Genomic DNA, 24,872 nt, shown 5'->3' with positions numbered 1-24,872 from the left:
TGTGTGTCAAAGGGCTTGCTGGTGACACAAGGAATTTTTCCTGGGGTTCCTACACTTCAGAGAGAAATCATTTTTAGGTTATTGCTTAATATTTCAGGTGAAATTGATGACATAGAGGGTGAGCTCTCTCTGTCAGAAGTGGAAAAATGATGCCGAAGATCTGACTCCATGAGGAGTGGGCTATGGGATGGGTGTTCTTTAAGTTACTTATCTCGTGTCAACTTGGGTTAACTCGCCCGAGTTCTGTTTTTCCTCCGGCCACTCAGTTCCCACACACTTGCCTGTGGGCCCACGTCCATCCAGGACCAAATCCTCACCTGCCTACAGTGACGTGAGTCTTGCCTACAACAGGGACACTGTAGGGAGGGTTTCTGTGTTTCTTTGTTTCTGGGTGTTGATAAGCTTTTATTTATGGATCTCAGACATGATATACCTGAAATTGGCCGTCAAGTCACATGGGGACAGGAGAGAAAGGAGGATTGGTCCTGCACACTAGTAATGATTGACCCTGAATAAGGGGAACGAGGCGGTTCACTGCTGTTCTCTCCACATTGTGAATGTTTGAACATTTTCACAGTAAAAAGTTTTAAAGTACCTCAACTTTATGTAATCGTAGTGCTTATGGACAATAATTAAAGAAAAACAATCCACGTTGAGCAGACTGAAAATTTGGCAACTCTTAGTGCTCCTTCGATTTTTTTCTTTTTCTTTTTTTTGGGAATTTTACAGGTTCATGAAATCTGAAAGTTGGAGATCATTATCTGTTACCTCTTACTCTTTAAGGTGCAGTTCAGGCTGGAGTTGACTGGCAAATGTGGGGAGCTTTTCGTTCACTGGTTTTGTAACTGGCGTGAAGGTTTAGCTGTAGAGCAAATGTCCATGTTTTCATACCATGCCTGTTGCTCTAATCTGTAGCTACTAGTTGGCTCAGTTTTCCTCCCAGCTCTCCCTAGATCCGCCCCTGCAATATTCTTTCAGCCTTAAAGCCCACCGTTCCATTCTGGTAGGTGTTTGGCCTTCCTGCTCTGCGTCCAGGGCATGGGGCTGTGAGATGGTGGGAAGAGAGAGAGCTGCCTCACGGGATGCTCTGTTCATCCCACAGGTTCTGACGCCCACCCTGGGCGACACGCTTGCAACTCTGGTGATTTCACAGGCCAAAGACGAGGAACACGTGTGAATGTGAGGTCCCAACCCCACGCTCGCCAAGTCGGACCAAGAACCTCTCCTCATGCTGCAGCAACAGTGCACCCAAGTTGAGATGTCTCAGGTAAGCCACGCAGGTGTCTGCGCATCTTGTCATTCTTGCTGGTTACCTGTGTGTGACCCAGTAGCAGTGTTCAGTGGTGAGAACTCTTAGATCATCCCCCTCGATAGGTGCTTTTGTTTCCTCAAGTCAAAGAACTTGAGCTTGCTTTCATAAAAAAAAAAAAAAAAAGAGGGTTATGTTTTCTGTTCTTTACAGATATTTTTTATAGACAAAGAAACTTGACACATATGGAATTAGATGCTTCATGATAAATCTGAATGGTTTAGTAAGAGGTGCTGGAGGTGGTCCTTTCACCAGAGCAGAGTCTTGGGGGTACCTGACTGGTTGGTTCTCTTGTAACAGAGGTTTGGGGGTACCTGACTGGTTGGTTTTCCTGTGGCAGGCCGGACACTGGCCCTGAGGGGTTCATCATTTTTCTGATGGGAGTGAGCTATTTAAGGAACTTATTTTTCTAACTGTGACTCAAATAGTCCTTGAACTTCGGCAGGGATGGTTGAGCTGAGAGGCAGTGGGTGGGGAAAAGAAGCGGCAGATGCAACTGTAGCCATGGGAGGCGATGGGGGTTTCCTGTTTGTTACAGTTTCTAGCCGCATCTCGTGCCTGTCCTCCAGCATCAGCTCTCGCCAGTGCTTAGTGCTTGTCGCCCCACTGCTTTCACAACCGCCTTGTGTGCTGTTTTTGTCCCTGTTTCACAAAGACTAGGAGACCTGTGGAAGTCACAGTGATTGTCCCTGGCGTTTATAGCTAATAGCGCGGAACAACTCAGGCCTGCCGCGTTCTGGAGCCCAGAGCCGCCCCTTCCCTACTTTGTTTAAGTTCAGGCAGTTGTTGAGATATTTCACATTCTCACACAAAGTCTTGGAAATCAGCATGTGTCTTGCAGCACATCTCAGCCTGGACTAGACTCCTTTCACGTGTTCCTGTGTGGCCCGTGGTCTTCGACAGAATATGGGTCTGAACAGACATGCATACCCTAACTTGCCCTACTGATACCTTCATTACCTGGATTTGTGGGTGTAACCAGAGTGTCTTATGAGAATTGGTGTTTCCCTGGTTTTGAGCAGACATTAGGACCACATGGTCACCTTTTGAAGGAAACTGCACCAAGCGCAATGTCGTGTCACTTGCTGAAGAGATGGATGCCGCAGGGGTGACCTGGCCTCTTAGCTGCGGCAGCTGTCTGTCTGGCGCTGTTTGTGGCGGCACCTGGTCTTTTTGAGAGGAAAAACATGGCCTCTCCTATGTTCGAGTGTTTGCTAGTAGGTCTCCATGTTTCACGCCTCCTTCGTAGGGTTGGTAGCCACTCCCGAGAAGCTTCTATGGTGGCTGGTATCCGCAATGACCAGAGAGGGGATTTTCAGAGAACAGGTGCTTTGTTCCTGGGACTTGCTTACTCGTCGCTCTGTGTTCCTTCTTCTCCCCACAGTGATGCACCATGCCAATTGTCGATAAGTTGAAGGAAGCCCTGAAACCTGGCCGCAAGGACTCGGCTGACGATGGAGACCTGGGCAAGCTTCTGGCCTCCTCTGCCAAGAAGGTCCTTTTGCAGAAGATCGAGTTCGAGCCAGCCAGCAAGAGCTTCTCCTATCAGCTGGAGTCATTAAAGAGCAAATATGTGTTGTTGAACCCCAAAACGGAGGGAGCCAGTCGCCACAGGAGCGGAGATGAAACGCAGGCCAGGAGACAGGGTACAGACGCCCAGTGTGCTGCCAGAAAGGGCCCCACTCTGTGTTGACCAAGTGGATGGAGGAAACGTGGACTGATGAGTAGGAACAAAACCAGCATGTGGTCAGAGAGTTGGGAATTTTGTACGAGGTCCATGGATTTAGTTGTCCGAGTAGCGATACGAAGTAATGCTACAGGGCTGGTCAGAAAGAGATGTGTGTCCTTAGATTTTCTCAGAACTTGTGTGAGTTTAATAGGATCCAAAGCAGGGCTTGGAAACAAAAAAGAGAAATGGGGTGGGCTGCAGAGCAGAGCACCTGGCTCCTCCAGCCGCGCTGTGTGCGTCCCGTCCTCTCATCCAGAGAGGGGACCTTGAATGTGGTCCTGAGCAGTCTGGAAGGTCTGTGGGGTGACTGGGTTTGCTCCTGGGCTTTCTGGGAACTTCTAGTAAGTGGGAGCGCCGGTTGCCCCTCGGTGCCGTGTTCTGAGCACGTGCATGCTAAGTTTACGGGTCAGCAGTTTCATTCTGTGGCTTACCTCTGCATAGACTTACTGTCACCCCCTCCCTCCCTGTCCCTTTCTCTCTCAGGCAGCGAGCATGTGTATGACAGCGGCGGCGGGGATGGTGTTCCCGCCCCACAGAAAGTGCTCTTCCCCATGGAGCGGCTGTCTCTGAAGTGGGAGCGGGTTTACCGTGTTGGAGCCGGACTCCACAACCTGGGCAACACGTGCTTCCTAAACTCCACCATACAGTGCTTGACCTACACACCGCCTCTGGCCAACTACCTGCTCTCCAAGGAGCATTCTCGTAACTGTGAGTGCGAGTTCGCAGCAGGGGTGGGCTCTGTGTCACGGGAACCGTGGCCTCCTAATGAGACAGTCTCGTGTGCTCGTGGCACCACCATTCTCAGCCTGGACCAAATTTGGGAGTGAAGTTCATGGCACAGGAACTGATAAAACCTGGATTTGAATTTGGCCCGCTGCAGGACAGGCCTGAAAGCGAATCACTCAGGTAGAATAATGGTTTCCAAACTTCTGAAAATAATTACCTACACAGAAAAAACGGTTTTCAAAAGATACCTCCAAAATGCGTATATTCAATTATTTTATACACCTGTTGTTATAACAGGGTTTTATGCGCGCCATGAAACTTTATGCCCTGAAGTAGACATTTAAAATGGGTGAAATAGAGATGAAATAAAATATAACTTATTAAAACTGAAGAAAATAGAAGAGAGTCTGAATAGACTTTCAACTATTAAAGAAATTACATCAGTGCCTCAGAATCTTACTATGAAGAGAACACCAGGCTGAGATGATTTAGGGGTGAGTTTTAATGAAACTTTTAAGAAGGGGATGGTTCCAGTGTTTCACAAGCTCTTCCAGAGAACAGAAAAAGAGAGAAAACTCGCTAGCTCATTCTGTGAGGTTTTTATTGCTTGGATAATAAAGTTAAACAAGCACCGTGTGAGAAGGAAATTGCAGTCCCATCTTACTCATGACTGTAGATAGAAAAACTCTACACAAAACACTAGCAAGTTCACTCGTCTTTTAAACACTATGAGCAACTTGTGTTCATCCTGTGATGCGGGGTGTTCTAGTATCAGAAACTCTCTAGTGGGAGCAAAGGACGGGAGTTAGAGCTGTGCCCGGAGGCTGCCCCCTGGGTCTGTGTCCTGGTTCTGCCGCCTAATGGCCATGATCCTTGAGAATGTCACCCGACCGACTGTCAGAGTTTCCCATTCCTCATCAGCAAAGTAATACTATCGTCTCCCCCATGGTGTTGTGAGGCTTGAATGAATTCTATAAAGTGCTGAGAATAGAACGTGGCACACAGTAAGCGCTATGTGAGTGAGTGCTAGTTTTGCTATCTTAATTACTCTTACTATCTTAGATTAAGAGAGAAAGGTCACCTGAAAAGAGATGACCAAAAAAATGTTTTTATGGTACACTCTTAACAGAGTAGCAATAGAAAGGAGTTTCCTTATCTTGGTAAAGGGTATCTACCCAGAACTACAAAACAGCATTCTAAATAGGGCAATATTGCAACCATACCCTTTAACATAAGACGTGAAATAAGGATGGCCATAAGCACCACTTCTGTTTAAGATGCCTTGGTCCCCAGAGCAGTGACGTAGGGAAAGAGGAGGAAATGACACTGTTATTTGAAAATGGTACTCCTGCACAGAAAAGCAAACGAATCTGTAGACAAATTAGAAAATTGGCAACATGACTAGATATATCACATCAATAAACAAAAAAGTTAGTTGAATTTCTCTATACCAAACAATAGAGTAGCGAACAACTTTTTGCCATTGTAAAAAAGTTAATAGCAACAAAAACGATAAAGCATCTCGACCTAACTTTACCAAACCGTTACTGACGGGTGTTACAGGATCGCCTACACCTGGAAGTGCATGACGTCACAGAGGAGAGTCCTCAGTATTATAAAAATGTTGGTTCTCTCCACACTGATGTGGAGATTAATGTAGCTCCAGCTGATTCTAAAATTTATATGGAAAAGAAAAGCAAAAACCAAAAATCACCAAGACACTTCTGAAGATTAGAAGAGAGATGGCCTACCAACTATAAAGTCTCCTTGTAAAGTTACGAAGATTACCATGTCAGTGTTGGGTCGGGGAGAGAGCTACTCAGCAATGGAATAGAATGGAGAGCCCTGAAACATGTATTGGGAAATATGGTGTTACATGTCAGCTTCTCACGTGTACACGTGTCTCCCATTTTAAATAAATAGAACTTTAAAAAAAAGCAACTCAGGTTTACAAATGGAAAAATTGAAAATGGATCCCCGTTTCATAGCATACACACAAAGGATTGAAAACTTAGTATCAAAAGTAAAACATAATGAATGCTTTTGTAACAAATGGGCCCCTATCTCTGTGACCTTGGGAGGGGAGATTTCTTAAACGAGACTCAGACCCGTAACAGGAAAAACGGATACATTCCGCTACATTAAGAACTTTTGTTCCTGAAAAACGAAATTGAATGGCACTGGGGAGCTCCAAGCTGGGAGATGAAACCCCGGACACATAAGCAAAGGATTGGTACCAAGAAGAAGTGAGGAATACAAGTCAACAAGGAGACTGACAGTAAGGAATTAAAAAGAGATAAAAGCCATGAAGAGGCATTTTACAGAATGGGAAACTCGTGGCCAAGAAGTACAGGAGGAGATGCTCAGTCTCGCTAGAGGTCTAGTGATCAGGGAAGTGCCACCAAAACTACTGTGGGGAGGACCACACACCTCTGACACCGGTCTGAAGGCCAGGTGTCAGGGCGAAGATGACCGAGGCTCCTCGCATGCGCCCGGTCCCAATGGGCATGACCACAGCAGGCCCTCAAGGCACGTGCTCTCGTTACAGTGTGGATGACACCCTAGGAGCTTAACTTGTTTACGTCAATTAGCCTACAGCAAAATTGGTTTTGTTATACGCCCTCATTTTGCTTAGTCTCAGGGCCTACCGACCGGCAGAGGACTTAACCATACTGTGGAAAACAGTCTGACGTAACCCAGCAATTCTACTCCTCCGGAAAAGCTCTGATAGCATACACCAGGAAAGCTGTAGAAAACTGTCTACGGTGAGACATTGTGAGCAACTCAAGTGCCCATCAACAGAATGGATACATGACGTAGGGTACAGGCCGGGGGACTATTACACCGCACTGCAGTCAAGAAGCATGAATGAATTTGAGGAAAAAAGTCCAAGTGAAGAAAAAGTCCCTGGAGACTACATAGCATGGATTCCTGTTTCTAAAACTGAAAAACAAGGCAATTTTGTATTTAGGTATACATGTATGTGACAAAACAGTGATTTTTAAAAATTGGTAAACAATTGAAAATCAGGAAATCAGGACAGAACCAGAGGCAGGGAGATAGGAGCAGCACTGTTAGGATAAAAATGTTGGATTGTGTGACGTGTTCAGGGATATCAGTTAAGGTATTAAAAAAAAGAAAGAAAGAAAGACGGCCATACTATGGAAATTAGTAATTTTAACTGTCCTGTCATTGTAATGGCTTTGTAGCAGCGAAAGCCAAAAAAGGTATCAAGGCACAGTGTAGACTTTTAAGATGAAGTTGATTGTAACGTCCAGTAGCCATGGTGACGTTGAGGCTGTTCCGGGTGGACTTTTAGTAGGACCTGACTCGGCTCTCTTTGTTTCTGTCTCATCAAGTTGGCGATAAGAGCCCGCTCTCCCAGCCCCGTACATGCTCCCGTTTTCCTCGTGGCTGTGCTGGCCTGGAGAGCCGGCCTCCCCCTCGTGTGTCTGTAGGAATCTGGGAGCTGCTCGGCAGCTTTGTGAGGGTCGATTTAATTAAACGTCGGTGACATCTGTAAATCTGTCACAGTCCCACGGAAGCTGCAGTATGTTGGGAGCAAGTGCGTGAGTTGGGAGCAGCCCAGATCAGCCCCTCTTCCTGGGGGAAGGGCCGTTCTTCCCGAGGATACCTCTGTCCTCGGGGAAGGAGCTGTGGCACTCTGCCTCCCTCCGAAATGTTAATAGACCTTAACTTTGGAGCTTTTTTAGAGTAAAACTATTCAGAGACCTCAGTGGGCACAGGCTGGCTCCTCTCTGCCTTGAATGGCTGTGTGAGGATTCTCAGGGACGCCGAGAGCACCCCCTGGACGTGACAGGGCCTGCTGTGCGTGGAGCGCTGAGCACAGCTCCTGCGGCACCGGCATCTCGCGACAGATAAGACCAGACAGTGTCCGGGAGGGTAAACCCTACCCTAGACGACACTTCCCCAGTTTCGTTCACCGTGTCCCAGAAATCATGGCTTTTACCTCATGTCTGTCCATGTGCCACTTACCTTGCATGTTGCCAGGGGTTTGGAAAACCCAATTTCAAGTACTTCTGGCTGAAGTGGTTACTTGCCCTATTTCAGGGTGACCGTTTTCAGGCTACCAGTCGGCAGCATTTTACGTAACGATTAGAGACTTAATTTCCACACACCTTTTATGAGTTAGATCTTGAAAATGGGACTCTTTGTTTGGCATTTGTTAAGGTTTATGTTAAAGCTACCTTAAATAACATTAGGGTTTTTGTTTGTTTGTTTTTTTGCCTAAATTTGAGCCCTCTCCACCATTATTGTCATTTTTAAAATAAAAGTAATAAATGGATGTGTGTAGAAGAGTCAAGAAAACTCTAAAATGAAAAATAGAAACTCCCCTTCATGTAAAGGCAACCTGACGGACGGATTGTTGGTGTCCCTCCAAGGAGAGTTTTTGTGTCACTACTAGCATATGTTTAAGACTTCTTTATGTGTTATGGTAAATACATATCACCTAAAACTTACCATTCTTAGGTGGACAGTGGCATTAGGCACAGTCACACTGTCGCGTCCAGGACCCTCGGTCTCCCCAAACTGAAACTGTCCCCCTCAAACACTCACGCCCCCCGCCCCAGCCCCGGCAACCTCCCTTCTCCTTCCTGCCTCGACAGGGTTTGTCTTTTTGTCACTGACTTAACGTAATGTCCTCGGTGTTCATCCTTGTGACACGTGTCAGAATTTGTTTTCTTCTTAAGGCTGAATAATACTCCATCTTGTGTCGAAATCACATTTTTCCTCCATTCATCCGTCGATGGACACTTGGGTTGCTTCTGCAGTTTTGCCCTGTGATAATGCTATGAATGTGGGTGTCCAGATACCTCTTTGAGACCCTGCCCTCAGTTTTTTGGGGCCTGTCCCCAGAAGTGGGATTGCTGGGTCCTGTGGGAATTGTTTTTCATATTTTGAGGATCTGTCAACTGTTTTCCATGGCGGCTGCACCGTTTTACTTTCCTACCCACAGCGCACAGGGTTCCAGTTTCTCCACGTCTTTGTCAGCACGTGTTATTTTCTGGCTGTAACTACTAGCATTTTGTGTGTGGTTTGGTAAGCAGGCTGCGTGTTGTTTCATCGCTGACTTTGACAGCAGTCTGAGTAACTGCGTAAGGGGGGTACTGAAGGGGAGGTTGATCGGTGTTGAATTTGGTGTTGTGAGCTGTGTATTTGGAAAGGTAACGCTGTATACGAGTGAGCAGTACCTTGCAGCACTGAAGATGTGCTCGCCTTTGGGTCCAGACGTTTATCTTATAAACGAGGACACAGGCTTGTGGCAGCAGAAAAGGAAAGCTGAATGTGCGTTAGCGGAGCGTGTGTGAACGAGCTGTGCCCTGTCCGCTCAGGGAAATGCTCCTGGAAGTGAAGCATCTAGCGCTTGGTCCGGCATGAATTTTAAAAAGTGGGCAGTGGAATGGGACAGGCTGCCTGTTACAGTTTCTGTCAGGAAGCCCCAACGCGCAGCTGCAGCCCGTTTCCTGTCTGTGGGTGCACACCTGTATTAGTACCCAAGGACATTATGGGAGCAGTGATGAGCGACCTCAGTGATCCCTCTCCTGAAGAACCGGGGAGAATGGGTTTGGAGGGGCTGCAGCCAGCACACCAGTGCTTCACCTGGAAGCGCCTCAAATGGGGTTCGGGTGGAGTCTTCGCACTTGTCTTTGTGTTTAAAGTATCTCATCATTTTACACACGTGAAGCCTTCCACTCTCTGGCCTAAAGCCTGAGCAGGTCCAGACGGTCTCACAGAGCACGCGTTGGCGCATGCGGCCTGCGCACCCCACGGGCAGGGCTGGCTGCACACTGGTCCCCCACGTGCATAGGACTGTTGGCCCCCCGGCCGGATGTGTGGCCATGGGGTCTTCACAACCCCTGAAACAGCACACGAGGCGTCTCCTGGGAGCAGTGGAGCAGAGGTACCCACGCTTGAGAAGCAAACTGAGGAGGTGCCAGGAAACCCTAAACCTTCTAGCCTACTGACCGTGGTGGGCTGCAGCTTAGAAATCAGAGACACGCTTTCCTAAACTTCACTTGGAAAAGCACTTATTGTTTCCATAAGTAAGTAGTATTAAAGTTACGAGAAGGATCTCGCCCAGGTCACCACGTTAACCTAGGTAGTGGGGTGACTGTTAGGCTTACAGTCGGGGATGGGTAACCCCGGGTGCCCTCCAGCACAGGAAATACTTCTGAGAGGTCACTGAGCCGGATGCGGGGTCAGGGCGCTGGCTGGGCCGCGCTGTCAGGTTCCTGTGTTCGGTGGGAGTGGGCGGGTGGGACAGTCTGTCGGACGCTCGTCCTTCACAGCCCCGCCTCGTCCCTGTCCGCAGGTCACCAGGGAAGCTTCTGCATGTTGTGCGTCATGCAGAACCACATCGTCCAGGCCTTCGCCAACAGCGGCAACGCCATCAAGCCCGTGTCCTTCATCCGGGATCTGAAAAGTACGAGTGTGCTCCTTACACAGGCCCTACTACCCCCTGTAGCGGGTGCCGGGCCATTGGTGGGGGAAGAAGACGAGTCAGGGATGGTGTCTCGGGAGCCCCGAGGTTCCACGTGGCAATAATTTGGTTTTGAGACTGCTGTGGGCCGGGGGCTGGGGAGGGCTTGTGCCGGGAGGGGTGACCGTTGTGAAGAATGGGCGGGTTTGGGCCAGGCTGGGCGGCAGGTTGTCGCAGGCAGGCAGGTGACATGAATGAGAGCTGGGAGACGAGACGGTGGGGGAAGTGTGCCAGGCCACATGCTGTCAGTCAGAGCTCCCCTCTCCTTGGCGGAAGAACCGGGACCGTCGGGGGTGAAACCTACGTGGACAGCGCTGTGACGTGGTTACAGTCGTCTGTGTTCTGTGCTGGCCCCGGAAATTAGGTCCTCAGCGGACTTCGTATTCTGAGTGCTTGCCGTTCCGAGGGTTTAAACCAGGGGTGTGAAAGCTGCGGCCCACAATCCACTGTTAATTGGCCTGCAGCAAATTCCAAAAATATATTTAGTTTACTTAAATAAACCAGGTGAGGCAATACGTACTTCACCTCGAGTGAGTGGCCCGGCTGTTGGTATATTTTACTGCATATGGCGCTTGGTGAAAAATGTTGAAAAAAGTTTGGACACCCCTGGTCTGAATCCTCGGCTCTTACTGAGGAAAGCACTACCGTGAGGAGTTGTACGTGGGACACAGAAAGTTCACGTTGAGCTCTTGTTCCCTCACTGGCCACTTTGCAGAGGTTTGCTGTGAACCCCGGGGCCAGCTGGGGGCTGGTGACAAGCGGCCATGGGTGGTGTGGAGAGAGGCAGGAGCTCCCCCTCCCAGTCTGACACCTCTTTCTTCCCTCTGTAGAGATCGCCCGGCATTTCCGCTTTGGGAACCAGGAGGACGCACACGAGTTTCTGCGGTACACCATTGACGCCATGCAGAAGGCCTGCTTGAACGGCTGTGCGAAGTAGGGGCTCCACTGCCCTCCCTTTTCACACTGGAGGGGGCCAGCCCTCTGCCTCCCCCCACTCCCCGACTTTCCTCTCAAGATGTTTGCTTCTGGGTCCTTGACCCGCTGACGCTCAGATAAGGGGTTACACTTGCTTCCTGGGAAATGCCTGTGCTGGTGCCTTCCCGTCGCCCAGGCAGGTGTGGCGGGAGCAGCCGGTGCCCACATGCGATTCCTGCGACTCGTGGGGGGTGGGGAGGGGAGGCTTTAGCCAATCTCTTTGAGGGCCTTTGCTTTTAAAAGGGTTCCTGTCTTTTAAAAGTCACGCATTATTTTGATACAGAGGATGGGGCAGTAGGAATTGTAATGTAAAGATGAAAGAACTTGAAAGCACACAGGAAAATTTGAGGGTAGGAGTTTATAATTTTTGAGATTTCACTCTGCCCAGTTATTGTTTCTTAATTTCAAATTTGGCGTTGTGACACAGGGACAACTTTATGCTGAGTGTTCCCTTTTGTGAAATAGTTACTGTCAGGAAGCCTTTTGTATCATTCCTGCATTTGTGGGTTCAGACAGAAGGAAATAGGCAGCTAATCCCCCCATTTCGTGGCTGTTGCCTAAGCTCAGAATAGAGCTGAATCCCCGACTCACAACTTAGGATGCGAACCTGGAATGTCCTTCAGGAAAGTTTGTTGAGTTGCAGCAACAATGATGAGAAACTTGGTTTCAGTGATGAGATTCTTATATAAATAAGCCCTGAGAAAGTTTCCAGGGGTTCCTTGCACACCCCTCCCTGGCTGGGCTGAGATCTCTGCCTTGGCCACGTGTCCTCCCCTGTCCCTGAAGGGACACAGGCCTCCCTCCTGCCAGGCACATCCTGCGTCTGCCCTGCCACGCGCTGTCCTGCCCACGTGCTGTCCTTGCAGTAACTGATCAGTTGAGTTCCTTGCGGTCGGCCTCCTGTGTGAGGGTAGAGACATGGTCCTTGAGTTTGAGGAGCTCAGTGTAATCGGGGTTGACATCTAGTTGGTGCCTCTGCTGTCACCGTACTAAGTGCTGTAGTGGAGGGACACCACTCCCAGGAGCATTCCACCGGGGTCACCCGCAGGAGGCCTGGAGGAGTGACCTGAGGCTTAGATGGCAGGGAATGTGGCCGGGCTGGGCGAGGCCTGCCGAGGCAGGTGGTGTGAGGTGTCACCTCCCTGCAATGCAGGTGGTTCCCAGCCCTGGTCCCAGGGTGGAGTCACCAGGGAGCTCTTAGGACAGTAACTGAGCCTGACCCCGTGCCAGGCTGATTAGCCAGACTCTGGAGGCAGGAGAATTCGGGGGGAGGGGGTGGGGAGAATGTCTAAGTCTGGGGCCTGGGGTTGTGGGTGGGGAGAAGTCCAGGTCTGTGGCCTGGGCACGGGTAGGTGGTGGGGAGCCATTCATTCAGGGAGCAGAAGCGGGCAGGCACTGAGGGCAGGATGAGGGCGTGAGAGGCCAGGTGAGGCAGGACGCTTGCTGAACACCTGCCGTGAAAACGCTTTTCCTGGTCTGTAGTGAAACGCGAGGAAGTGGGAATGGCTCACGTGGTCAGCCTTCCGCAGAGGAACGCACTGAATTTCATGTGCACGTGGAGGGAGGGGCCTTTTGGTTTCTTTGATTTTTTTTTTTTTTTAATGATTTTCAGTTCGACTGTGAACAGCGTGTTTGTAATATTTCTGCTTCGTGGAATTCCCAACGTATTTGTGAACATTCGCTGTGCACTTGAGGGCGTGGGCTCAGCTGTCAGGGGTGGGCTCCACGTGCGTCTGTATGCTGTGTGCCATTGATGGTGGGTTTTGCCGTCTGTATCCGTGCTTACTTTCCTCTCCTGGTCTCCGTACCGACGACGGCCTGTGTCTGTCTCCTTGCATCTCCTGCAGCTGTTGCTTTGTATTCACAACCCTCACGACTCTATTGAGATGACCGAGTGTCCTTTGTCACATCTGAGGCTTTGGGGCTCGACTTTACTGTGCCGCCCATCAGGACCACAGCCCTGGCCCTGTGTGCTGACATTCCACTGGCCCGTCTCGGTCCTGAAGCCTTTGCTTTAGGCGTGCCTAAGGCCTCATCTTGTTTTGTGAGCCAAATTGAAAATCTGCTTTTTTATAGATAAGTTCAGCCCCTTCACCTTAATCGTTGTGACTGACGTTCGGTCTTGACCCTCCCATATTTTTCTGTTTCATAATTATTACACAGCATACTGGCTGCGTTTCCTTCTGTATCTGATGTTGCTTGTTTGTTTTAAGCTTTCGTTTGACATTTAGAAACACCTGCAGTTTTGTTCCACTGACTGCTCTGTACCTGCGCCCTTTCCTGTGCCCTTGGTTCTCTTTTCTGAACCTTGATTCGGTTTGTCAGTTTTTAATGGTGTCATTTGCCGCCTCCCCCCTCCCCGCCATTAAATCTTGGTTGCACTATTTCTTATTTTATGGGAACATAACAAGATTTGTCTATTCTCCTCCCATGTTTGTTTCCACCTTTCCTTCAGGCTTAGCCCCCAGGCTGCCATGGACTGGGGGCTGCCAGGTTTGGAAGCCTGAGGTTGTACACTCTTCCGGCCTTGTGATGAATTAGTATTTGACCTTTCTGCTTAGAGGACTTCAGGGTAGTTTTCCAGATAATAGAGACTTGACCAATGGCAGAGGGTGAGTCTGGGGCTTAGAAAAGTGTTCCTACTAGTGTAACAATCAGCTGTCAACTGCAAGCACTTTGGGATCTGCTGTGATCTAAATATGTTTGAAAATCCGCAGCAATAAATCAGGCAGACATTGCCAATCAGTGTGACATGCTACCAAATGTGGTGTTTCCTTAGTGAAACTTACTGGATTCGTCCTCAGTTGCCAGGGAAAATGATCTTGCCTTGGTGACAGTCCCCACTGAAAGGGACTCATCTCAGGAGCACAGATTGGTATTAGTCTTTTTTTTAAATTTTATTGGGGAATATTGGGGGACAGTGTGTTTCTCCAGGGCCCATCAGCTCCAAGTCATTGTCCTTCAATCTAGTTGTGGAGGGCGCAGCTCAGCTCCAAGTCCAGTCGCCGTTTTCAGTCTTCATTTGTCGGGGTCACAGCCCATCGTCCCAACGGGAATTGAACTGGCAACTTGTTGAGAGCTTGCGCTCTAACCAGCTGAGCCATCCGGCCGCCCCATGGTGTTAGTCTTGTTTCTTTGTGGTAAAGGCCTTTTATGTTAACGTCTGGAAATTTTTCTTGCATGTTAGTTTTATAAGTTGTTTATGATGTTTTACTTTTCCGAGTCCCTACTTCTTAGCTGTGTTCATTTCAGCTGCTTTCCGTCCGACAGCTGTCGGGTTTGCTGCCCTCCTCCCGTGGCTTCCCGCCGTGTCATGCCCTGCGTTTTTTGTCTGAATGTCTGCTCGGTTGTGCACCTTATAATGCAGCCTTCATTTCTGATGCAATTGTGTGTGTTTTTCCCCCAAGTCTTTTCCCGAGTTCAGTTACCTTCCTCCTTTTTTTTTCTCTTTTTTTAATTTTCAGTTTTAAAATTTCTTACTCAAGGTGGTTTTTATATCCCCAAACACTCGTTTGAGGATCTGTAACCCAGCTTGGAGTTTTGTGTTGCTCTCTTCTCCTACTTTATGCTCATTTTCCAGGGGCTAATTTTCATCAGATGAGGGGCTTCGTTCTTGTTGACTGTTTTCTACTGAAAGCGTCTTTGCAAAGGTTCAGGCTGTTTTCGTTTGTCTCCTGGATTTGGTGGCTTGCCCGGCTCTTAGCCCGGGCGCCCCCCTCTGCCAGCCCAGTGAAGTGCAGTGCACTGGATCGTGTGGGTGTTTTCATTGTTTTTCAGGCCCCTAAGTTTCCCTTTTGCTTCTCTTGCCCTTCACGACCTCGTCCCCTGAGGGGCCTGCCTGCCTTTGCCTTCCTGCCAAGAATCACTGCCTTTTGGGGGCTGCCTCCCCAGTGGGGTCCTGGTACCTGGCGCCACCCACGGGCCTCACACTTCGTGGCTTCCACATTCTGGTGGGGGTTTCATGAGACTCTTGGACCGCCTCTGGTTCCCCTGGTCTCTCCCTCACTCGGTTTTTTCTGGATTGCCCTTGATCTCCACTGAGGGTTGGGGTGGGAGTATTTGCAGTAGCTTGCTGGAATCTGGCTTTGTTTTCCTACTTCCAGGTGATTTAAAGTTTGAGCTTTCTCTGTTTCAGACCATCCTGAAAGTGGGTTCTGTGCGGTTCTCTTTGTTTTTGTTACAGCTGGTTTGGATGGCTGGGGGGCCGGGGGGGGCGTCCCCTAGGTCTCAGCAGCTGCCATCACATTCAGGTACCCTGGAGTTTGCAGTTTCCTGGGAGGTTATGTCCTTGCTAGTTTGGTGAGTTAAGTGTTCCTTCGTTTGCTGAATGGTGGTGATAGTGGCTAGTGGCCATTCATTTTTCATTTCCTAACTTTGCAAAATAAAAATTTGGTGACTCTTGTGTTGGTCCCCCACATGTTTTGGTGTTGTTTTCCTCAATGACCAGAGTCTGGGCATCCCAGCCGTAAATAGTCACATAGACTGGACGAGAGGCGGAGATGAGGGTACCGTGCCATCACACGCTCTGCAGGTGGCGAGAGGCCATGCGTGTGGGGTCCTCCAGGTGGCCACGTGTGGGGAGAGTCAGGAGAAGCACCTGGAGAGATGCGGGAGCAGGAGAGTGTGCTGGGCGGAGAGGGAAGCTTGTCCCAGGGGCGTGGCTGCACGGTCCAGTGCTGTGGTGTCCGTGAGAAGACTGAAAGTTCGACCGGTTTTGTGTCGTGGTGTCTTGGGGACTGAGGAGTGAGTCAGCCAGATTCAGTGGGTTGCACATGAAAACCAGGCGCAGAGGCCAGATGTGGGGTGTTTCCAGAATCTTCATTGCGTGAATAGCCTCGGTGTCTAGGCGCCGTGCCGTGTGCTCTGAGCCGCCCTGTGGGACAGGCAGAGGCAGCCGAGGCCCAGGCCAGCAGGTCTCAGGAAACGGGCCGGCGGTTTGCATGCAGGGTTGTCTGACCCCGAGCCCATGCCCATTTCCACTGCTGCGCTGCGGCAAGGACACTGGGCTTTTTGTCCTGCTGGCCCCTCCTCCCCCACTTTTCACCAGAGAAGAGCCAGTTGAGACTGAGCGGTGGCCGTGCAGGGCTGAGGTGGGTGGGCTCCAAGAAGACCGGAGACTGGGTGAGCGCACAAGTACATTTCTTAGGCTTTGTATTTTCTGTGAAGTGGGGGGCGAGATCGCCTGCTGAGAGGGACAGAAGGGGGTCATGAAGACTTGAGGGGGCTGTTGTGGGGAGAGGGCCCGTGGGGATCAGAGCGGTGTGGAGAGACCACCAGGCTTTGCTGGCTGAGTCAGACGCGGGGTGGTGTGTGGGAGTGTCCCTTCGTCACACTGCGTGGGTAAAGAAATGGGGGGGCCCTGGGGGGGTTGGCGGTGCTGCTTTGCTGTCTCCTGTCATTCATTTGAGGCTGTGGCCTCCTTTCCAGGTTGGATCGTCAAACACAGGCTACCACTTTGGTCCATCAAATTTTTGGAGGCTATCTCAGGTCACGTGGTAAGTGGAGACGTTTTCTCTGCCTCTTCTTGTCAAGAATTAGGAGATTAACAGGGAAACGATAAGAACGGGCACCCAGGCTGGGGCTCTTTCCTGGCAGGCAGACCTGGGCAGCGCCAGAGGCCTTGAGCCTCGTCTCTGAGACGCACCCTTGCCCTGTGCTTTGCATGATGGGTACACGGCTCCTGGGAGGAAGCTTGGAGCAAAGTGTCAGGCACGTGTAGAGCGAGGATGGCATTCCTTTTCCTCTGAGTCCCTTAGTTCCTCAGATGTGGCCACTACCCTTCAGCTGGGCCGTGAGTGCCTGCGGAGGCCAGGGTCGGTCACGAAAGGCGTCCGGTCTCTCCAGTCTCTGGGCACATTGGGTTTGACACGCTGCTCCTTGTGAACTCAGGTTGTCATGAACGCTGTCTACCGATGCTGGGGTTCTCGCGGCTGGTGTGCCAAGAGCGCCCCTCCCCGTTCTAGGACGTGGGCCCTGGGCGGGTGTGCCAGGCACCTGCCCCCATCCCACTGCCTCTCTGTCCTGTTGCAGTGAAGTGCTTGGTATGCAAGAGCGTCTCGGACACCTACGACCCCTACCTGGACGTGGCGCTGGAGATCCGGGTACAGACCTCGTCGTATGCATTCATACAGGCAGAACAGGGTGAAAAACCCCAAGCCCCAGAAACCCACAGGCCATGTCATCCAAATAGATAAGGAGAAAAAGACTTAGAATCCTTAAAGTAGGAACCGTCATTTCTGCCTGTTCCTTTCTAGCCTTTTTCCTACGCACAGTCCTTTCAGGGGTAAAATAAGGACAAAATGCAGTTTTGTATCCTGAGGTAGGACAGTGACTGCCCACTGTGCCTGCAGCCCCGGTGAGGTCCTCTTAGCCTGGGGCTTAGAGCAGACCCAAGCTGCAGCCCTGAAAACCAGGGCTGACTCCCATGGTAAGCCTCCCAGGTCTGAGATTCCTCATCAACAGAGAAGGGGGGGCGGCTGGGTTCCCCATTCCTTTGCAATGTGTCTTGAGTCCCAGAAGGTGGCAGCTAGTTGGCCAGTTTTTGTGCAAATCAAGTTTTGTGATTTGCTGCCTCAGCCTGAAAAGCACCTTACATTTGGCATTTCTCGAGTCAGCCTTTTTCTTCTGCTGTTTATTCTCTTCCCCATTTTTGTCCTTCTCAGCAAGCTGCAAATATTGTGCGCGCTCTGGAACTTTTTGTGAAACCAGATGTCCTGAGTGGAGAGAACGCCTATATGTGTGCTAAGTAAGTTTCATTTTGCTCGTGGCAAGAAGACTAGGGCATCCAGAAAGACGTAGCATAAGTGACCTGATCTGATGCTGCTGTGCCTCGTCCCTCGTCCCTCCCCCTCCCTCAGAGGCGACCCTGTTCACATTTCTCGAGTACCATATATATGTCTTAAAGCCAGAAACATCTAAACAACTCAAATGAATGCCACCCGTGGCTTTTATAGCTGAAACCTACTCAGCATTTACTGTGTGCCAGTTGCTGTTCTCAGTGCTTCCCAGGTATTCACTTGTGAAGAAGGTACTGGAATTATCCCCATTTCACAGGATGAGAAAACCGAGGCACAGAGCAATGAGTGGCTGGACGCAGCCGTCTGCTGCAGAGGCTGTGCTCCAGCCAGTCTGCTGTCTTGCCTCTCAGATGACCGTGTACTATGGCTTCCGTTTCTTAAGTTTTCGTCAGCATTTTGCCATTTCTGCAGATGTAGAGCTGACCCTGTTCTTTTAAGGGTTGTACAGGGTGTGTTACTTTATATGTAGGTCGTTAAAAAGCTGTGAAGAATACTTTCTATAATTATGCTTCTCAGGTTTGTCATTCTGGACCAGAACACTGCCTTCCCCGCTGTGACTGTGTCCCCTTAGCTCTGGGAGCTGTCTACTGTCTTCTGTCCCCTTCCCCTTGGGTTCCGTGTCCACTGGCTCCACCCAGTCATTTCCTGCCTGCCCGTCTATCACTTGGCCACATCTGCTCTCCTTTCTTCTTCTGGTGTTATCCCAGAGTTACTTTTCATGCATCTTCGTTAGTCTACTAGTTGCTTTTCTCTAGTCTGAGTTTCGCTGCAATAGCTTTTCTTTGCTGCAGTGGTGTCGATCTGATTGTTAGGGACACAGGAGGCCCAAATGCCATTTCGGAAAACCCTGCTGTGATACCGTTGTTAACCTGCTCAGAGCATGAGCTGACACCTCTCCCACTCCCCTTCCTCAGATGCAAGAAGAAGGTTCCGGCCAGCAAGCGCTTCACCATCCACAGAACCTCCAACGTCCTAACCCTCTCCCTCAAGCGATTTGCCAACTTCAGCGGGGGGAAGATCACCAAGGTGAGCGCTCACCTCAGTGTCCCAGCCTGCAGGGCTGGTGGCGCTTTAAAATACAGATTCCAGGCCCTGCCCCAGAGCCAGTGAATTCAAATCTCTGGAATGCAAGGCCCAGGAATCTGCATTTCTGTGAAATCCCTGGGTGATTGTTCTGCACAGTCAAGTCCAAGCACCACTGTCTTACTAGGGTTTCCCCACCCTCTGCCTGTGCTTGGCGTGGTCCTCGCATGGAAGGTCAAGGTCTCCTGAAGAGCAAGTGTGACAGAGACTGCACTGTGCAGCCCTGGTCCCCGTGTCCTGTTTTGTATCTAAAACGGAGACAGTTATATGCGGTGGCTTTTTGTGGAATGTGGAGTAAAAATTTACTTTTTGCACAATGGCATTTTAATAGAAGATGTCTTGTTTCATAAAAGTCTGGAGACCTGTTCTCAGTTGTCAGAGCCTTGTCATGTCGTTTGGAGCAAGGTGCATGTCTGAGCCTCAGTTTCCTCACTGGCGGTGGTAGGCGGCCTACTTAGACCAGCATTTCCCAAACTGGTGCACTGCAGAGCGTTAATACTGTGCTGTGGAAGAAAATGTTCTGTGCTCAACAGAGTTTAGGAAATGCCAAGCTGGTTAACCAGTTCTTTTCATTGCAGGCCTTCTCAGAGCCTTGGGGCGCTAGGTTGCATTTTGAATCTCCCAGAAGGGAAACTATTATGAAGGATTTTCTAAGCTTAGTTGTCTGGGGAGTCTTTCGTCATTCCTTTTACTCATTAGCTATGTGCTTACATTGCGCATGCCACGCAAGGCACTGGGAAGTGGTCAGTGGGAAACCGTCACTGGTGAATGAGGTCATGGTGTGTCTTCCCTGAGGAGCGAGCTCGTGTTTCAAACACCTCACCGTCTCCTGGAACTAGTTTCCCGTTGGAACCCTGTTTGAGAATCACTGGTCTGTTTGATTTTGGCCCCATATCTAGCATGATTGCATTGAGGCTCCTGAGCCTGTTGTGTATATTGGATTTTGAGATTTTGAGTTTGTCAGGAGAAGGACAAAGATATGTAGGTAAATATCACAGGAAGTCCCAAGCATGTGATTCTTGTAGGAAACTCCAGAACGGGCAGAATAGTCAATGGTGATAGACGTCAGAACAGTGAATATTCAAGGTGGGGAACTTGCAGGGACACGAGGGGATTTTCTGGTTGACGTCTGTGTCTTGGTCGGAATACAGGTGACAGTCAGTGCACACTTGTCAAAGCTCAGTAAACTGGACACCTAAGAGCTATACGTTTCACACCCCGTAAGTTATACTTTATTAATGATAGAAGTCTGAGTGTGTGTAGGCAGAAAAGCAGGTATGTTATAGCTCCTATGGTCCCAGCAACGATGATTTCTGAAAATATTTTCCTGTGAGTTTGGCATGACCTTTGTTCTGATTCACTCCATTGAAATGTGACTTTCTCTAGCAATTGGCCGTGTGGCGTCAACCCCTTTTTTTCTGAGGACCCCAACCCGACTTGTCTTCCCGTTCTCCCCTGCCCTGTTCCTTAGAGTGGCGGGGACGAAAAGAAGTCACACTGCTCGTCTGACACTTGGAACACAGGTAGTGAGACAGTGACTTGGATGCTTGGCAGAGACAAGAACAGACACACATCACTCAGGGGACAATAAAATAGTTATTCGTAGAGCCTCACCTAGAAGAGACGCACTGCTCTGCCTCTTGTGTTTCAATCAGCGACCGAGGGAGCCTCTGCCACAGCGTGGCTGCGTGACCAGTTGCCCTGAACTGTCGAAGGCCAGCGGACTTTTGCTTTTCTGTAGTGAGGATGGAGGGGGCGAATTGGCCCTCGCTCTCAGTGACGAATTTTCATTGCCTTTTGGCTTTTCCACCAGGATGTAGGCTATCCGGAATTCCTGAACATCCGTCCGTATATGTCACAGAGCAGTGGCGAGCCTGTCACCTACGGGCTGTACGCTGTCCTGGTGCACTCGGGGTACAGCTGCCACGCCGGGCACTATTACTGCTACGTGAAGGTCAGTGACATCAGCTGCGTTAGGTGGCAGGGTGTGTTTGGTCTGCTGGGGGCAGGTGTGCCGTGCGGGTTGGTGCAAGTCCAGTGTGGCCTCTGCAGCATGTTTATTCTGTGCAAAGTGGCGTTGGGCTGTAGTGGCATTCCGCTCCTGTTGTTGCTTCTGTGTGTGGAGGGCAGAGATGTCTCTAAAAGCCGTCCTGGGATCTGAGTATTCTTGTGCTGAAATATGGGAGGGGCTGTTTCCTGGGCCCTGGCCTTAGAGCCCTGGAGACGTCTCGGGGAGGCCGAGTGCTGGTGGGAGACCCCATGCTGATCAGAGCTGCTGAAATATCCTTCAGAAGGGAAAACTCGTGTCTGTTGGGGCACCAGGGAGGAATGAGGGAGGCCGGGACGGGAACTCAGAGCGCACTGTAGGGTCACGTTCAGAGTTGGACAAACATCAGGCATTTTAGTATAAAATCATTGACAGTCCATCAGCGCTTGGACATGTGTGGCAAGTAACCGCAGCTTTCTTATTCCCTTTTTTTAAAAAGTAAGGATTATGGAATGTTTGGCCTTTGTTTTGTTTTCCACCACACCCTGTGCTGCTTCAGGCAAGCAACGGACAGTGGTATCAGATGAATGATTCCTTGGTCCATCCCAGCAACGTCAAGGTGGTTCTGAACCAGCAGGCCTACGTGCTCTTCTACCTGCGGTAACTCCCTGTGCCCGCGAATCCTCCCCTCCCCCCGCACATGTGGGCCTCCCTGACCCCCTGTGTGAAAGTAACTGGGAATTGGCCATGGGGACCGAGCAGCTGTCCCTCTACCAGTCACAGCAGTGGACTAGGACGGGCCCTCTTAGACCATGTCCACCTGACTGCCGAGGAAAAGCCAGGGACAGCCTCCAGCAGGGTCTGCCCCACATCCAGGTGACTGGATGTAAATGGGAAAGTCACCTATGATTTTATTGTCCCAAATGAGATGTATTGGTTCTGTGGGCAAAGAGATTGTGGTGGGCGGTGAAGTAGGTTGTCGGGGTGGAGGCTGCAGCCGACTGGCCTTCTGCTGCCTGGTTGTCCCTGAGCGTGGACACTGCAGGCTGCTTCCTGTACGTTGCACTGAATGAAGTGGTTGAGGGGTCTCTGTGGCTTTCTTACCAACTGAGAATCCAACACTGGCAGGACTCTGACTGCAGTTTGCTCTGCTTGTTTGAGCAGCTGTGCGAGGCTGCATAACAACTTCACGCGGGTTTTAAGGGCAAAGCGAGATTTCAGAGAAACGCCTTAGGGCAGTCAAGGTTCTCTCTGTGTTTCTCCCTTTTAATGTTTTTTAATGGAATCACAACCTTGACTTGAATTTATTCTGGCTCCTTCTTACACTCAGGTTCTGTAACGCATTTGTAGCTTTAGTAAGAGAATTCCCCCCCACACCCCCATATCTCTTCTTCCTTTGACAGAATTCCAGGCTCCAAGAAGAGTCCTGAGGGCTCCATCTCCAGGACAGTCCCCTCCCTGTCTGGCCGCTCCAGTGTGGCTCCAGACCACATCAGGAAGAATATGAGCAACGGGACTCTTTCGTCCCCGCTGACTGGAAAGGTACTTCTTTAAAAGGATCAGTGTTTACTGGGCAGACCTTCCTGCCTGGGCCTTCAGGGGACCCTGGAGCCCCCAGATCTCTTCATGCTGGGGAACTCGGCCCGATGGTGGGAGAGTGTGGACAGCTTGTCCGATTTTGTTCCATGTTCTTTCGTAACTTGGTCATCAGCTGACATTAGTGGGCAGGAAGCTGACATTAGTGGGCAGGAAGCAGGGACAGTGATGGGAAAACCTGACCCCACGAATCAAGACTATAAGTCACAGTGTGTCCCTGTCACAGACCAGCTACCGCGCAGAAGTGCAGTGACAGTCACTGAGACTCTTGGCCTTGGGCCTCAGGGAAAAATATTTTCTCCCTCACATTGTAATACTGAAAATGTGAGTAGTTTATACCAATGTTAATTTTCTGGTTTTGATCATTATACTGTGGTTATGTTAAGAGAACATTCTTATTCTTAGGAACGCACGTGGATATATGTCGGGGTAAGAGGATATCACGTCTAAAATTCACTCAGCTGGTTAGAAAAAGAACTGTGTGTGTGTGTGTGTGTGTGTGTGTGTGTGTGAATGTATATATATTTATATTATAAATAGATAAGTATTTATATTTATATATAAAATGTAAAATATTAACAGTTAGGAAATATCCTTGACGTTATTTTTGTGTATTTGAAATTTACTAAAAAAGTTGAGCTCAGTTTTTCTAACAAAGTAATGAGCAATTTCCTTATTACAATCCAGTTTATAATTCAAAAATAGATTGGCCCCTCTGTTACTGCTTCTGTGACCCTTTTCCCTCAGTTGAAGATCAAATCCAAACACAGGCTCCCGGGCCCTTCACAGTCTGCAGGAGTCATTTACGCAAATCTGTATTTCCCTTCTAACATTGAGAAACAAGCTGAAGTAGGAACATTGGAATCGGTGTAGCAGTGAAAAGTCTGACCTCAGTGCAAAGGTGACTGTCACTGTGGCCTAGACCAGGGCAGTCAGAGCCTCAGGTCTGCTCAGAGGGACACTGCGGTCAGTGTCCTGCCTGCAGGTGGGCACGGCCCAGAGAGGACCCTGGCCATCCGCCACAGGCCGCTTCACCTTCCGCGCACGTTTTCATTACAAAAATAACTGCAAATACACTGCAGATGCACAAGTCATTTTATTTTAAACAACATTGTTTAAGTTCCATATACTTAAGTGCTCAACAATTGAAAAGATTTTGCAGTGCAGTGGGACGATGTGGTCTCTTTGGAAAGAATATTAAAGAAATTATTTTAAAACATAAGAGAAAAAGAAAAAAACAAGAAAATAGAAGTGAGTTCTTAGTAAACCTCTGGAAGAGGGAAGACTGTAAGCTTAAAATTGAGAGATAAAACAAGAACAAATTATAAGCTGTCTAAGCTAAAATTTGAATTTTTGTATGTAAATGATTACAAATAACATTTCTAAAAATATTTGCAACGAAAGTTACGATTTGTAACATGTCAAGAACTCCTTCAAGTGACTTAAAATCACTCTGGTGCCTGTGCAAAAGATATGAATGTTAAAGTGTTGAGAGCCACAAACGGTACCCAATTAATGAATATTTGAAAAAGAAATACTTGCTTGTTAGAGTCCAGTAAATGGCAGCTTGTCAATATGCATCAGAGTTCATGAAAATATTCATCGCCCAGTAGTAATTCATTTCTAAAAAATTAATATGGAATAAATACTCATACAGAAAAAGATTCAGTCTTTGTTCATTCAACAGTTTTTTAAGCACAGACTCTACAAGACCCTGAACTTACTGGGAAGTTTGTAATGCTAGTAAACAGTCCATATTCAGGCCTCCTGGGGCATTTGAATACAGAGTAACAGATGTAGACACAATTGTAATGAGTTCTGTGCAGGGGAAGATGGTGGGGAGGGGCTTAGTGTGGGGTTGTTAGCTTGTTAGCTTCAGTGACTACTCCAGACAATGTAGTTTAAGGAAACTGGATACAACGAGGTGGTTGCTAGTCAAACCTCACAGACTGTCACTGAGAGCATCACTGGGGACGCTCCGGCCATAGCCTAGCTCTGGCCATAGCCTAGCGTTCAGCTGAAACTGACTGGTTTCTCCTGTGCCCACCAAAACCAGTCAGTGGAAAAGACCAGAAGGAGAAAACTCGTTTTCAGTGGTTATGTTTAAGCATTTTCAGTGGTTATGTTTAAGCGATGGAACTTTGGTAAATTTTTTTCTTTGTACTTTT

The 24,872-nt window shown here is 49.2% G+C and overlaps 1 protein-coding gene across 4 annotated transcripts in view; it reads left to right on the top strand.

Annotated features, from left to right (window-relative positions):
* Positions 1 to 24,872, top strand: part of USP36 (ubiquitin specific peptidase 36) — a 35,025-nt gene that overhangs the window by 1,238 nt on the left and 8,915 nt on the right. For 2 of the 4 annotated variants that reach the window (XM_019735675.3, XM_088802432.1), the window contains exons 2-13: positions 1,103 to 1,267; positions 2,694 to 2,955; positions 3,522 to 3,746; positions 10,099 to 10,209; positions 11,097 to 11,199; positions 16,669 to 16,736; positions 17,272 to 17,342; positions 17,904 to 17,986; positions 18,953 to 19,064; positions 20,935 to 21,075; positions 21,668 to 21,768; positions 22,512 to 22,650. In XM_019735675.3, the coding sequence (XP_019591234.3) occupies positions 2,703 to 2,955; positions 3,522 to 3,746; positions 10,099 to 10,209; positions 11,097 to 11,199; positions 16,669 to 16,736; positions 17,272 to 17,342; positions 17,904 to 17,986; positions 18,953 to 19,064; positions 20,935 to 21,075; positions 21,668 to 21,768; positions 22,512 to 22,650 (1,407 nt within the window). In that variant the 5' untranslated portion in view covers positions 1,103 to 1,267; positions 2,694 to 2,702. Of the gene's footprint in view, positions 1 to 834; positions 1,004 to 1,102; positions 1,268 to 2,693; positions 2,956 to 3,521; positions 3,747 to 10,098; positions 10,210 to 11,096; positions 11,200 to 16,668; positions 16,737 to 17,271; positions 17,343 to 17,903; positions 17,987 to 18,952; positions 19,065 to 20,934; positions 21,076 to 21,667; positions 21,769 to 22,511; positions 22,651 to 24,872 lie in introns of those variants that run through there. The other 2 variants (XM_088802433.1, XM_074320061.2) reach the window with 2 other exon arrangements.

Source organism: Rhinolophus sinicus, chromosome 12 (assembly GCF_057876585.1).
Source record: "Rhinolophus sinicus isolate RSI-liver-muscle chromosome 12, RSI-T2T, whole genome shotgun sequence".
In the NCBI taxonomy this organism is placed as follows: domain Eukaryota; kingdom Metazoa; phylum Chordata; class Mammalia; order Chiroptera; family Rhinolophidae; genus Rhinolophus; species Rhinolophus sinicus.
The sequence above is the reverse complement of the archived record's forward strand: the minus strand, read 5'-3'. Positions and strand labels throughout refer to the sequence as shown.